The sequence below is a fragment of the Patella vulgata genome, chromosome 2 (genome assembly GCF_932274485.2).
Source record: "Patella vulgata chromosome 2, xgPatVulg1.2, whole genome shotgun sequence".
NCBI classification, from domain to species: domain Eukaryota; kingdom Metazoa; phylum Mollusca; class Gastropoda; family Patellidae; genus Patella; species Patella vulgata.
In genome coordinates this window covers 34,004,899-34,018,326 of record NC_065880.2, presented here as the reverse complement: position 1 = coordinate 34,018,326, position 13,428 = coordinate 34,004,899, and the positions used below count along the sequence as shown (strand labels likewise).

Sequence of the window (13,428 nt, the reverse complement as noted above, 5' to 3'; positions counted from 1 at the left end):
CATTTATCTGTGGAATAGATCCACGATCGCGATTAAAAATGTCGGCTACGCGGTATGACCTATGTTGTGACTACAATGATCACAAAGCTGTTGCTTTGTCAATCGCACGCGGATTTCGATTACATAATATGACCTTGCAATGAAAGTAAGAATTCAAGATCCTGGCTGGAACTTTCTTTTAATACAATGGAAGTGGTTAGGACTTTTGACGATCTGGTGAAGACGGGACTACGCCATGTAGTGTGGAGACATTTTACCCTGGCAGCAGCTCTACGACCTATTCTTATTTCGAATTCCAATTGTCAAGGGTTCTGGAAACTCTGTCAAGTTCATGTCAATTTGTACACTTACTGATATCCCTGGGTGTATAATTATACTAATGACCCAGTTGAACAAACTTTTGATAGCCTTTCATGTCTTTTCGTACAACCTAACTACTGGTGGGGATAAGTACCGACATGTATAATAAACATTTCAATAAGAATCGCTTATTGACAGGGTGGGGTGGGGTCTAGTGCTTTAACGCGTGCGAGTGAAGTCATAAGGTCTGTCATTGAACCAAGTGGCGTGGTTTCAAATCCCCGCTTGTACGTGACAAGGAGTAGGATCGCCTATCCAACCCAGTGGGTTTTCTCCGGGTCCACCGGCTTCCTCCCACTACTAAAGACCCCTACCCGCAAGTGAATTATTGAAATACAATTGAACAATATGTTAGTTCCGAGATGGCCTAGATTGTTTCGAGTGGACGCTAGACCCCCCCCTCTCTCTCTCTCTCTCTCTCTCTCTCTCTCCATTCCCTCTCTCCCGCTTATTGACTTTACACCTCAATAAATTAAACGAAAAATCTTTATTTAAAACCTTTATTTGTATGGCTAAGAATCAAGGACACAAATAATACAATGTACAACATAACGGACAATGTTATTACTTAATATACATTACTTGGTTGTTATATTTAATAGAAGACCCAGAATTAAACTCTTCCACAGGAATATAATTAAACTTACATTTTATTTGCACCTATTTCAACGATTGCAAAAAAATATTACACAAATTGAAAACATATTGGATCGTTAGTTACAAGTAGACATACTTCATACTATAACATAATATTATTTACAAATTAGGCTAAGATAACAAATATTATTTCTGCAGATATTATTAGGCTAATATAACAAATGTGATTTCTGTAGATTGTCAAATTATCACAAATGTCTAATTGTATTTTCCATCAGAATATACGGATTGGTCGTCAGTCACCGATCAACCAATTTGTTAATAAATAGCGCAGATCTCGAACTCGATACCTATTATATCGGGGTAATATATATATGTACAGATGGATTATCCCGGTATATCTGTTAAAGAGCATGAAATGTGCGAGTAATATACGATAAGGCTTTCTATATATACAGTATTATTTACATGTGCCTGTCTATTCATCTAAATTCCATTCTACAAAATCTCTGAAATGTAAAATTATTACTGCTATTTATTGTCGAGGAAAAGTCAAACGCTTTATTTTTTACGTCTAGGAAGCAACATGGTCAATGTCAAGGCATTGATCATGCTTTTAATCTTACAATTAATTGGTTGGATTCATTGAGATATTGTCCATTCACTAAATTAGCCTTGTCTATTTTCTTGTGATAAATATACAATATTTACATCTTATTCTTAATGACATGGCTAAAAATAGAACTGAAAGATATCTGTAGATAATCCCTAATCACCCCACTATAAAAAAATGTTTTATTTTCCATGACGAAAACAAAATGGGATACTGTCGTCCTGGACCCAAAAATTGTATGTTACCAAATTAGATGAAAAATCAAAAATAATCTGGGGCATAAATCAAACTAGTTTGCGCCATCTATAAAACATTTCGAATTTTTAAAACTTTTCATTCCTATACACTCAATCGTGCTAAAACGGTCACTCCTATTCATCGACTGCTCGCTGTAAATGACCGCACAAACGACCCATATTTAAATCAAATTTAGCTCCACCACTCTCAATACGCTACCAACGACTGCCCTTTTCCTTTATAGCTGGCTTTGTTTTTTGTATTCAACGACCATTAGTCACACGTATTTCATCAATTACGGTATCTTAAAGATTTTACTTACCCCATTTTATGCTTTTTATAGCTCATGTTCAAATGTTTTGTTGTCGTGTCCAACGTCAGTTGTTTGTTGCGTCTCAAGGACAGCTGCTGGAGTGTTCGTTGGAACCTGTCCAGGGATTGGGGTCGATTCTCTATTTGGAGACCGTTGTGGGGATCGCTCTGGTGGTGGGGGCATATCATTTTCATCCTTCGGCAGATAGATTTGATCTTTGGACAGTGTAATCCCAGTGGGTATGCCTAACTGTTGCAAGACCCTTGGATCTATACCCGAAGGAATTGCGCCTTGGGAAATAGAATATACGTCTTGCCTTGGGTGGCCATCTGGTCCAATGAGCTCTGCTGGTAATCCGTATGGATATTGAACATACATGGGTACCTGTGGTGGAGCAGCTGGTTGGTTGTTTCTCCCCTGAACAACACCAACAAATGCTTGTAGTATATCTCTGATTAAATCACCATTATTGTCTACTCCCATGGATGTTTCTTGGACGTCACGCATACGTCTGCTTCCCTGTCGTCCACTGGGACCCATTTCAATGCCGCCGTTATTTGGACAGGTGGTATCGCTCAGGTTACTCATAACGCTGGACCCGTCACTGTAAATATTGCTGGTCTGACTGGTCATTCTGGACAACTTATTCCTATTAGCTTCGTCTCGGAGTTTCTTTTCCTTTTCGCTTAAAGCACAACAGCATAGGAACCATGGCATCAAGCGACTGACTGCATCCCGGAATTTGGGGTGACTCAAAGCGTAGACGATGGGATTGTGCATAGCAGATGCTTTAGCAAAGAGGACGGGTATTTCTGAGACGAATGGAGTGACCCAACTAGCCGGTCCCCACTGGGCGATGAGAGCAACTATAGCGTATGGGGTCCAAGACAGTAAATACAAAATAATGATGGTCATGGATACTTTTGCGATCTTTATCTCTGCTCTCGCTTTCTCTTTGTCACCGCGAGCATCCTTAGCATCGAGTTTATCAGCCAATTTGTGCATCTCCTTCTCGTGGTTCATGACGGATCTGATGATGAAAATGTAACAAAAGACAATAATTGCTAGAGGAAGAACAAATCCACACAAATACATACTCATGATGAAGGATCTCTGGCTATCGGTACGGGTCAGGTAATCAAAGGTACACGATGTCTGGAAACCTTCGGGAATGTATGCCCCCCAACCAAAAATGGGTGGAATAGCCCAAAGAATGGACCATATCCATACAAATACGATCATCAGGAAGGCACGTTTGTGTGTCATGTTACGCATTGCCGAGAATGGTCGGGTGATGACAAAATACCGATCAATGGATATCACAGCCATTGTGTTGATGGACATCAGACCAAATATTCCTCCAGTTAAACCATACAATTCACACGCTGAAAGACGGGAAAAATAATTTGTTTATAAAGATACCGACCGAGCAAAGTTGTTAAAGTAACATTATTTCCAATCTATATTTTTATTGCCAATATAATAATGCATCCTTGAATTTGATTTGAATAGTTAATAATTTCGAATCACAATGTTACGTGATTCATTCATCCTATCTTTTGGGATATACATACATGTATATAAGTAAGCAAGTAAAGTATATATATATATAGATATATAATGATGTGTTTGATCCAATATATATAGCGTGATAATTGATCTTATTTCCTATACAGATAATTACTGATTATTAGAACAACTAATCACGAAGAGTTTGCGTGTCCTTACTGCTTACCAACTTTGCCGAATATCCACCGATGATTAAATGCTGATAAGCTGAACAGAGGAAAACCATTTACTGCAGAAAAGGTTAAGTCACTGAGAGCCAAGTTTACTACAAACATATTGGATGCTGTTCGCAGAGATTTTGTTCTAGAAAAATAAAGAGAACAAAATGACCAGATATGAAAGATGTGATAGCAATTTACACGTAGCTCTTATGACAGATCAGGCCAACTCTGGGGATATTCTGAGGAAAATAATCTTTGTTGGTTCCCTTGTGACTATTAACTGTTGCTTCTGAAGTCAAAGCCCAAACCATAGCATTGTTTAGCTATACATGCATATCAGTCAACCAACATTTCGTTCATTCTTATTTTCGGTTGTTGAGTTCGCTTCATCTTGACCTGAACGCATTGCTTTATGGGGGACGTTCAGTAAGGCACAGATTGGGTTTGGTCAACCAACTAAGAATAGAACAGATCAGAACATAACTGTATTTAAAAACCCAAGGCATAACAACACATATATACAATAGGCTATAACATATGCGAAATGGGTTACGGTATTTACAAGATGGAGGCAATTGATTCTTAAGTCAAGCAAAATGTACCCAAACTTATGAAAAGCTTTGGTTTTCTATGTTTAATTGGTTGTCTATAATCAAAGCCCATGGTATTATACGATCTTTATAGGCCCTGGGCGTGCTATTCTGAAACATGTCTTTAGATATTAATGATCAATCTGTTTTACAGACCTAATGCGACATCCGTCTTTTATCGCTGTCCAAGATGACTGACCTTTAAAAGGTCAGACCGCTGTAGTTCTGAGGGTGACGTCACATCACAATGTTTACCAACAAAGCAAGATGGCATCAATAACGCCAAAAAAGATTACTTCTGTGGCTTGTTTTTGTTGTTTTAAAACAAACACGAGCAGGTCAATCAGATTAGACGGTAAAAAATGTACTTCTGAAAGAATTCAGAGTAAACAAACAGAAAAAAACGTCAAATTGATGGTCACACGTGCGTTGTTTACATCGAACGTAGTAATATGAACTGGTACGGGCAAAATTTTATCGTTTTACCCATTTTACGCCTCAGCGTACTATTTTCTGTACCTATTTACGCTAAATATGGAATATTTTTTATCAAGATATACTTCAAACACCTTTATTTATTTTTCTAATACTAAAAAAAAATGTTTCAGAATTTAATTTGTCGAAAGAAAAAAGTCAATATTTTGTAGTCATTAAGTCGCATCGATGTCATCCTTATCAGTAAATGTAGCGGCCAAGCGAATATTCACTGCGGATCAGTGTGATTAATGATATGAAAATCCGAATAGACAGAACGAAAATAATATCCGATTTTAATCCGATTGACTTTATATAAGTAGTGACGTATTTCTTTCACGAGACACGAGACATGGGTTGTTTATTCTTTACAGAATACCCAATACACCTCCCCCTCTCTCTCTCTCTCTCTCTCTCTCTCTCTCATTGGACATTGTAAAGATAAACGATTTAACCTTTTGCTTAATGTCTATTCCCATTAATCGACCAAAATGATTATTATGTTGAGCAAATATGTCAACAAACAACCGATAAATGTACAGACTCGACAACTTCTGTTAAGGTTGGTGAAAACATTTTAGACCATTGCGAAGATAAACTATTTAAACTGTGGTTTAAAGTCTGTTTCCATTAGTATAAACAATTGTTAATTAGACAAATAAACCACAAAAACCCGCTCTTTTTGTTAAAACAAACAACAATATCCACTTACTTGCTAAATGTGTAGATAACTACAAAGTTACCAAGACAACCGCTTATTCCAACAAATGTGATAAATATACCAATAAAATTATGCCAAGCTGGTGCAATTGGTGGAAACTGTTTCCAATGTGGATGAACAAACATATCAGTATATGTATCATACAAGTGGGTGACATTCTGTGTTGACGCTGCTGTGGTCGCCGCTTGCATTGCTGTAGAAGCCATTATTAAATTCTGAAAAGTATTAAGTAACATTAATTTGTTAATTTTAATAAAACTAAATATTGATTTTAAAATCTATTTCTGTTTCAGCTTCCAATTGCATGTACAATACTATTGAAATGTGTATATCATAGTTTTCCGCGATGTTAGAATTTTGGTGGCTGATAAAATGTATCTTCGACCGTTAAAATTTCCCTTCCCCGATTGTTGTGTCCGATATTTATTTATTTGCCGTGTAATCAATCAGTTATTAGAACTCGCGTGATTCGGCTCATTTAGACTCAACGAACTGCACCATCTCTCCACTAAAAGGATTGTCTATCAAGACAAGACGGTGCATGCCATACGTTCTAAAGGAATTAAATCAAAATATGTTATACAAATACTTATACAGTGTATATAACCTGGTAAATTCAGGGGCGGATCCAGGAATTTTTGCAGGAGGGGTTTTGCCAGGTTCCTGTTAAGGAAATCGACAGTTGGCAAAGTATGATGCCATCATCTTTGGCAAAGTATGATGCCATCATCCTCTCCAAATTACGCAGGGCATACACACACACTGAGCTTTTTAAAGAGAGAAATCCAACACCCCGTTTGACGTCAATTTTTATTATGAATTAATAGGATCACATTGTGATTCAATTTCATTTATGCAAACACTGTAAAAAAATATATGCTTTTTAAATCCCTACTTTTTGTTACCATAAGATCCGTTGTTTTAGTTGTATTTCTGTATTTGGATGGAAACACATGTATTTTTACATATTTATCAGTATATAAGCTGATAGAAACTGTTTATTAGCAATATAAATTTTGTTATTAATCAAAAGACCTGTAATATTCCAGAATAATTTGTATATTAACGGCACTGTTCTGCTAATTGACAAAGTTATATTGTTGAATTCAGTTAACGCAAGCGCGTCGCGCGTTTTACTTATGGCGGTGGATGTGCTGACGATAAAAATAAAAAAAATAAATAAAAAAAATCAACAATAAGATGTGAAGGTAAGTCTTCCTAATAATATGTATGTGTGAAGGCAAATCTACAGCATAGGTAGATGCTTAGTATGTTATTTGATATAAAGACACAGTCGCTGTACTCAGCTGTTTTTTTTATCTTTGGAATCTGTGATCAAAAGAGGCCATGTAAATGTATGTTGTATTGTAGAAATATTTCAAATGGACCATGTAAACAATATTAATGTGTAAGAGACGTGATGTCTCAGTGAATATGATGCTGGCCTATTAGCCATTAGCCAGGGAAGCTACCCATGCTTGTTTTGCAACGTGTCCTTCCTTGTCAGTGTTGCAGGTTTGAATTTGTCCAGTTTGGACTAACCACTGGGACTCCGCGTGCTATTGGCGGTACATGTTAAAGAGCCGTAAGTCCTACATGTAAACAGTTATCTCCACAGCCTTCACAAGATGTCGCCGATAGGATACTCCGTGACATATGCAGGAAAATTAAAACCTTTTAATTTCTGTATGTGCTTCGTCATTTTCATTATGGTTTACATTGAAGATAAAAAAAAATTGCAAGACGAAGAAGATACGATATAAAGTAGTAAACCTAGTCTTCAGAAATCACAAAATTTGAAGCCATGTAAAATTTCTTGCTCTTAATTTCTTCTCATTTTGAATATTTTTGTAAATTCATTGACTAATGCAGCAAATTTACCAGATTTTTTCCCCTGTAATTTACAGAAACATGCTTCTGTGACTTAACAGAAATTGTCTGTTGGAAAAAACAGAATACACTTACAGAAAGAATATCTGGTAAAACTGCTGCCATAAATTTTTCTGTTTGTTTTTACAAAATTTTTTTTTTACAGTGTATGTCAGTATCATTATATCGCTCACCCCACCCCATCATCTGGTGGTAAAGGATGGAGCATACGACAGTGACACTTTTCTCATAAAAGTGCTGTTTAAAATTATATGTAAGAGTGGTTTACTAATCTCCTGTTACTTTTAAGATTAAACTGAATGGTAACATTGTATAAGAAATCAAACAAAGTTAGCTGTTTACTGTATACAATTTACTTACTCACTTATAATTTGTTTTCAGATAAAAGTAGCATATTTTTTTGATGATTTTGAAAGTATTTTATATGTTGTAGTTAGCTTATTGTATGACATTATGGAAAGTGTATATAAGTTCTGTGAATGTTACGGAAGCGTATAGGGGTCATGCAAAATTTTGTAGAAGGTCCTGTGATCCTTTCTCGAAATCTCGTGATCACCTGGTAATTTTCTTGGGATAGTTTCATCCTGAATTAACGATCTCGAGAATTTGAGTTACTGTTCTCGAGAAATTGACATCCTGTGTAAATTTTCTCGAGATCTCGAGTTAATAGTGTCGAGATCTTGACGACATATGATAATGTCCCCAGATCCACAGTGTCTTATGATAGTGTCTCCACGTTGTGAAGCAACCATTGGTCCAATACTTCGCCCCAAATTAGTAAAAAAATACCCCAAAGAAATACTCTGGCATTTGCTAAAAAGGAAAATTGCTAACTAATGAAAGAATAAACGGACAATCGTTAGGGTTCGCGGCAGATTTTAAAACAAAATCTTGAAAAACTCTCGCGTTCACCAGACGGGAAAGTATGAATACAATTTTAGTATCTATTGCTTTAACAAGGTTTTCTGAAAAGGGGCGGGGGAGGGGTAACTCCAGAACGATGAGGGCCGCTGCCAAATTTGAAACAAATCCGTTAAAAACTATAGGCTCTATCATGCTATTCAGGTTTTCGGAAAAGTGTGTGTGTGTTGGGGGGGGGGGGGTATCAATTCCGAAACGACATAGGTCGCTTACAATACGTTAAAAAATACGCGCAAATGGTAAGATTCCGAGAACATTAACTCCAATTCTCCAGATCGTTAACACGGGATGGTTGATTCTCGAGAAAATTATTAGGGGACTTCGAGAACATTAAATTGAGATCTCGAGAAAGTATCACAGGTCTTCCACAAAATTTTGCATGACCCCTATACGCTTCCGTAGAATATACATCCAAACTTACTTGTTTTCCATATCCATTTTATTATTAAAATATAAGTTAGAAATAAATAAGCACTGCCCATAAAATATTACAGTGTCTTATAGAGAATTCATATTGTCTAAAATGCACAATTGGTGTCCTTGGAGGGCACAGTATCTCCTGAAATAAATAAACACTGCACGAAATAAATAAAAATTATATCTAAAATGGTCCTACCTTTTAAAAAGAGCTCCGATGCTTGTACACTGGTCTGAATCTTGTCAACAAGTAAACGTTGCTCCAGGCAATGGTTATATACCTTTCTGTCTGACCTTGATTCCAGAATATACCCAGATCAGCTCGGGCAGGGTTCTGGGTGGTTCCATAGATCGCGTGCACAAGGGGAATTAATTGAGAATTATTTCGTTGTAATGAGATTGCCTTTTTTTCTAGACGCCTTGCTTTGACCAATCAAATAATAATGCTATATTAAGTCCGTTCTGTGTTTTACATGTACTAGGAAATATAAGTATTCAATATTTCAAATTAAGCACAAAAAACAAATATCACAGACATAAAATTACCTAAAGCAATTTCTCAAAATAGATATATAATAATGGACTACTTTGAAGTGATCACGATGTTGCATTTAGTGTTTATATTTGAACATGCTTCATGTTTGGTTTCCTGAACATTTATTCCAAATAAAAATATATTATAGGGAGGATTGAGTGCAATCCTTTGTGAACGGCGACTAGAAATTAGCGTTATCCTGAACGAAATTTCATGGTGAAATACAATCAATCTTATCTTTATGCCATTATTAATGTATGGCGACCAATCAGTTCAGCACTTAAATACACATATTAAAGATACTTTCCCGCGTACAAACTGTGTGATTTGATGATGATTTATTTGGACCAAAATCATATTCAAACTAATTTAGCAATGAACAATTTGCTTCAAATCCCTCTCAAAACTTTGTATTCGCGATGGGATACCCTAGGCTATACAAAATTGTTTTTAAAGGCTATGTTTGTCAACTAACTTGGTTGAGGGGCGGGGGCATTTTCAGAATGTATTTGTCATTACTTACTGTTCATTTACCATACATATTGAGGCCTATGTAAATTCTTGAATTATTTTCTGTCAACGTCTTTTCCCACCGTTTAATTGCAGAGTCTGGAGTCTGTTATACGTTTACACCTCTCAATGTTCCCCAAACCACCAACCATTCGATCACAAAATAACAACCGCTCCCTCTGTCAAGCTAGCATACAATAAGCCGTCGGACAAGCCGTCGGGTTGCCAGTTTGTGATACCCTGACATTTGGGCACAGTGCTTACCACATGTTTTTGTTGGGTTTTTTTTCGTTGTTTTTTTTCTTGTAATCCAGTATTTTTTTTAGTAACATTGGGTGGCTATACTATCTATCTATATATATATATATATATATATATATATATATATATATATATATATATATATATATATAACATACCAAATTTGAAATACTTTTTTGGGAAATAACCACTTGATAAAAACTTTCGTGACAATGTATCTTTAACTCTTCATTTATACATTTTTATGGTTTTTAAGACCTCAATGAGTGCTTGCGCAAAAATTTACTAAGACACAAAATACATAAACAGACACATCCTCAACCATTATTGTTAAAGAGTTTGATTATAAATTAGATTATATTAGATAATATTGAAATGGCGACCAGTGTTCTTAATTTGTTTGTTGTGTAACTTTTATTTATTAAGATTCTTTTCTAGTTGTTTTAAATAGTTCTCAAGGTTCAAGTACAGTGTCCACAAATTGAAAGTATGGATATAACAGTTCGCCAAAACTTTGTCATAGAACACGAGCAGAACAGCCCCACTTAAAGCTCGATGTGCTTTATATGAACTGCACAATGGTAGAATTTTAAACAGATTGTATGCAAAACGCTATTAATTAATGTCCAAACCAACATGGATGTATTATTGTGAACGTGTGCCAGGTTAAACAAGCATTATGCAAGAACTAAATCTGCCTATAATGTTATATAAATTATTAATTAGACATTTATTAACATTAATTGTGTCGGCGATAACTCGACTCAGAGGGAAGTAATTTGAAATTTTCAACATATTCCCTTTTCATTATCTTTTTTTAAAACTATTATAGGGAAAACTATCAGTTCTTTATCTAATCTTACACAATGCCCCCTTAACACAGCCCGTACGTAATATCTGCATATTTTATGGTTCGCTGAATCCTTTATGATGTTTAATGAGAAAGTATGACTCAAAGAATACCAGATTGCATTCCGAGAATCACCATTTTCGTAGCAAACAGTCCATCTCTTTATATAATATATGTATATATACATCTACAGTGTCGCATTTACCATTGTGCTAAGGTGTGCTTAAAGGAGCTAAGTCTCTAACTCAATATCATCCAAAATCTTCAACATTTAAAACACGAATTATTTGTCATTTTAAAACAACATTGATACTGTGATCTTACCGGAAAAGGGTGGGCTCCTGATATCCAATATTTAAGACAAAATAAATATTTTACCATTGGTACACGAATCGTGTACCATAATGCGTTTCAGCCCCAGTTCTAGCAAGAGACTAGAGGAACGAGGCTAGACATATTGCACCAAACCAAACGGCTTATGTAGACTGGAATAACCAGACGCTAGGAATTTTCACTCGATTGAGACTGCTGGCTTATTTCACGGAACATAACTGATTTGAAATTAGAGTAAAAACGGAAACGATTGAATGTAAATCAGTTTATATACATTCATATTACGGTATTATATGAGTTGCGGACCACTTGTGTCAATTTCTAGGTCCCAAATATTAGCGATTTAGCTCCTTTAAGCACAGGTCTCCGTAAACTAGCTTGTGTCCCGGGAATGTTTTTTCGCTTTTGAACATTCTTGTTTACAAATCTGTTCGTATCAATTAAACATCCTTTCAGGGCGTAGAGAGCCAAGCTTCCGTGACAATTTTGTAGTTTGGGAGCATATTGCTCTAAATATGGCTTAAATTATATTTTACATTTCCAGCTTAAATTATATTTTACATTTCCAGCTTATATTAAAACACAATTACGACCTATATATGCAACATGACGATTTGTGAATGGAATGCTAGTTACACGGCCCAACACAATACATTATAGACGAACAGTGTAGTGACAATTGACACTCATTTTTTTAGCTGTACTGTGCAGTCACCAGTCTTACTTATGTAATTATTTTTCAAAGAACTTCTGTAATGCACGAATTTTAAATGTCTTATGTTCTGTTGGTGAACTGTATTTCATATTACAACCAAGGAGGGCAAGCTAAGCTTTGAAATATATATATATATATATTATGCACCTGTTAATAGCGTGATTGCTACCAGCTTTTTATCCTCGGTACATTTACGATGTACTTGAACTAGGAATTGAATATGATGTGATTACTATTGGTCGATATTGTGTCTTGTTGGTTTATGCTATTTTCAGTTATTAAATCAGGGAGAATTTCATCGATACTGTTAATTTGTATTTAATAACACGCAGTATATGGGTAAACAAGACACGTGTTCGACACATAGTCCAGTTATGGTTCTACATTCTGACAATGGTGACGAGACCTATTCCATTCCATAAAATCATTAACTGTTGTGAATGGACCACTTATTCAAGCCTTTAACCAAGATGACTGACCTTTAAGGTCACGCTTAGTGTAGTAATACAAACTATCCTTGGCAAAACTTGCAACTTTTACTCATTTTACGCTTCCGCGTACTATTTTATATACCCATTTTCACTAAAAAGGAAGTATTTTTTATCCAGCTATTTTAAGCACCATTATTTTTTTTTTCAATAATTAAAAAACAAAAATGATTTAGAATTTAATTTGTGCATGGACAAAAAAGTTAATATTTAGAGCTAATTAACTCGTCCCGATGTCACCCCTATTAGTTATATTGGCGATCAAGCGGATATTTACTGCTGGTCTGTTTGCCTGATACCATAAATGAACATGCATAATATGCTACCCGCAGATTCGGTCAAATTCAGATCGAAGAAGCCAGGAACCCAAAAGATCCAAATTTATTGTTGTCAGACTTTCCATTAACCTAATTCCTACTTTCGATCTTAATTTTCTCCTTGGTGGCACGGATTTGTTAATTTTAGAAGTATGCAGCACTGATAAGAATATGGCGATCTATAACTTACAGAGATATATCTTGTATTCCGCACCCACTTAGCTATGTTATAACAGAGAGTCCCTTGTGAAATTCAAATCCGAACAAATTTACGTCAAATGACAAAAAGCATATTCCTATGGCGAATTATAAATCATTCCTCTGGTGCACCTATATATTCGCCTAAGGCAATTTCGCATAAATTACCAAATACTACCACACATAAAGGTGGTTACGAGATGAGAACGAAGCAGAACAAATACCTAGTACAGGTTTCATACCATTAATTGATAATCTTATCTTGGTAATAGAAATATTTCAAATTGAATATAATATGGAAAGACAACAAGATAGTGGTCATTCTTTTTCATTGTTTACTGTGTGATTGTGTGGATTT

General features: G+C 35.6%; 1 protein-coding gene across 1 annotated transcript; it reads right to left on the bottom strand.

Moving 5' to 3' along the window:
- Positions 1-947: 947 nt before the first annotated feature.
- Positions 948-5,841, bottom strand: LOC126809568 (rhodopsin). Its single transcript, XM_050534196.1, has 4 exons — positions 5,627-5,841; positions 3,856-3,992; positions 2,130-3,505; positions 948-1,466 (listed from the first exon to the last, which is right to left on the bottom strand). The coding sequence occupies exons 1-3, from the start codon at positions 5,839-5,841 to the stop codon at positions 2,145-2,147; spliced, it is 1,713 nt and encodes a 570-aa protein (XP_050390153.1). The 3' UTR covers positions 948-1,466; positions 2,130-2,144.
- Between the last annotated feature and the right edge of the window lie 7,587 nt (positions 5,842-13,428).

Bases quoted from the DNA above. Each gene is read 5' to 3' on its own strand.
- LOC126809568 (XM_050534196.1), bottom strand. From the start codon at position 5,841: ATGGCTTCTACAGCAATGCAAGCGGCGACCACAGCAGCGTCAACACAG. The intron at 3,993-5,626 runs GTAAGTGGATAT...TTATTTTTCTAG, and splicing joins GTTATCTACACATTTAGCAA to AACAAAATCTCTGCGAACAG. The intron at 3,506-3,855 runs GTAAGCAGTAAG...CCCGTCTTTCAG, and splicing joins GTGGATATTCGGCAAAGTTG to CGTGTGAATTGTATGGTTTA.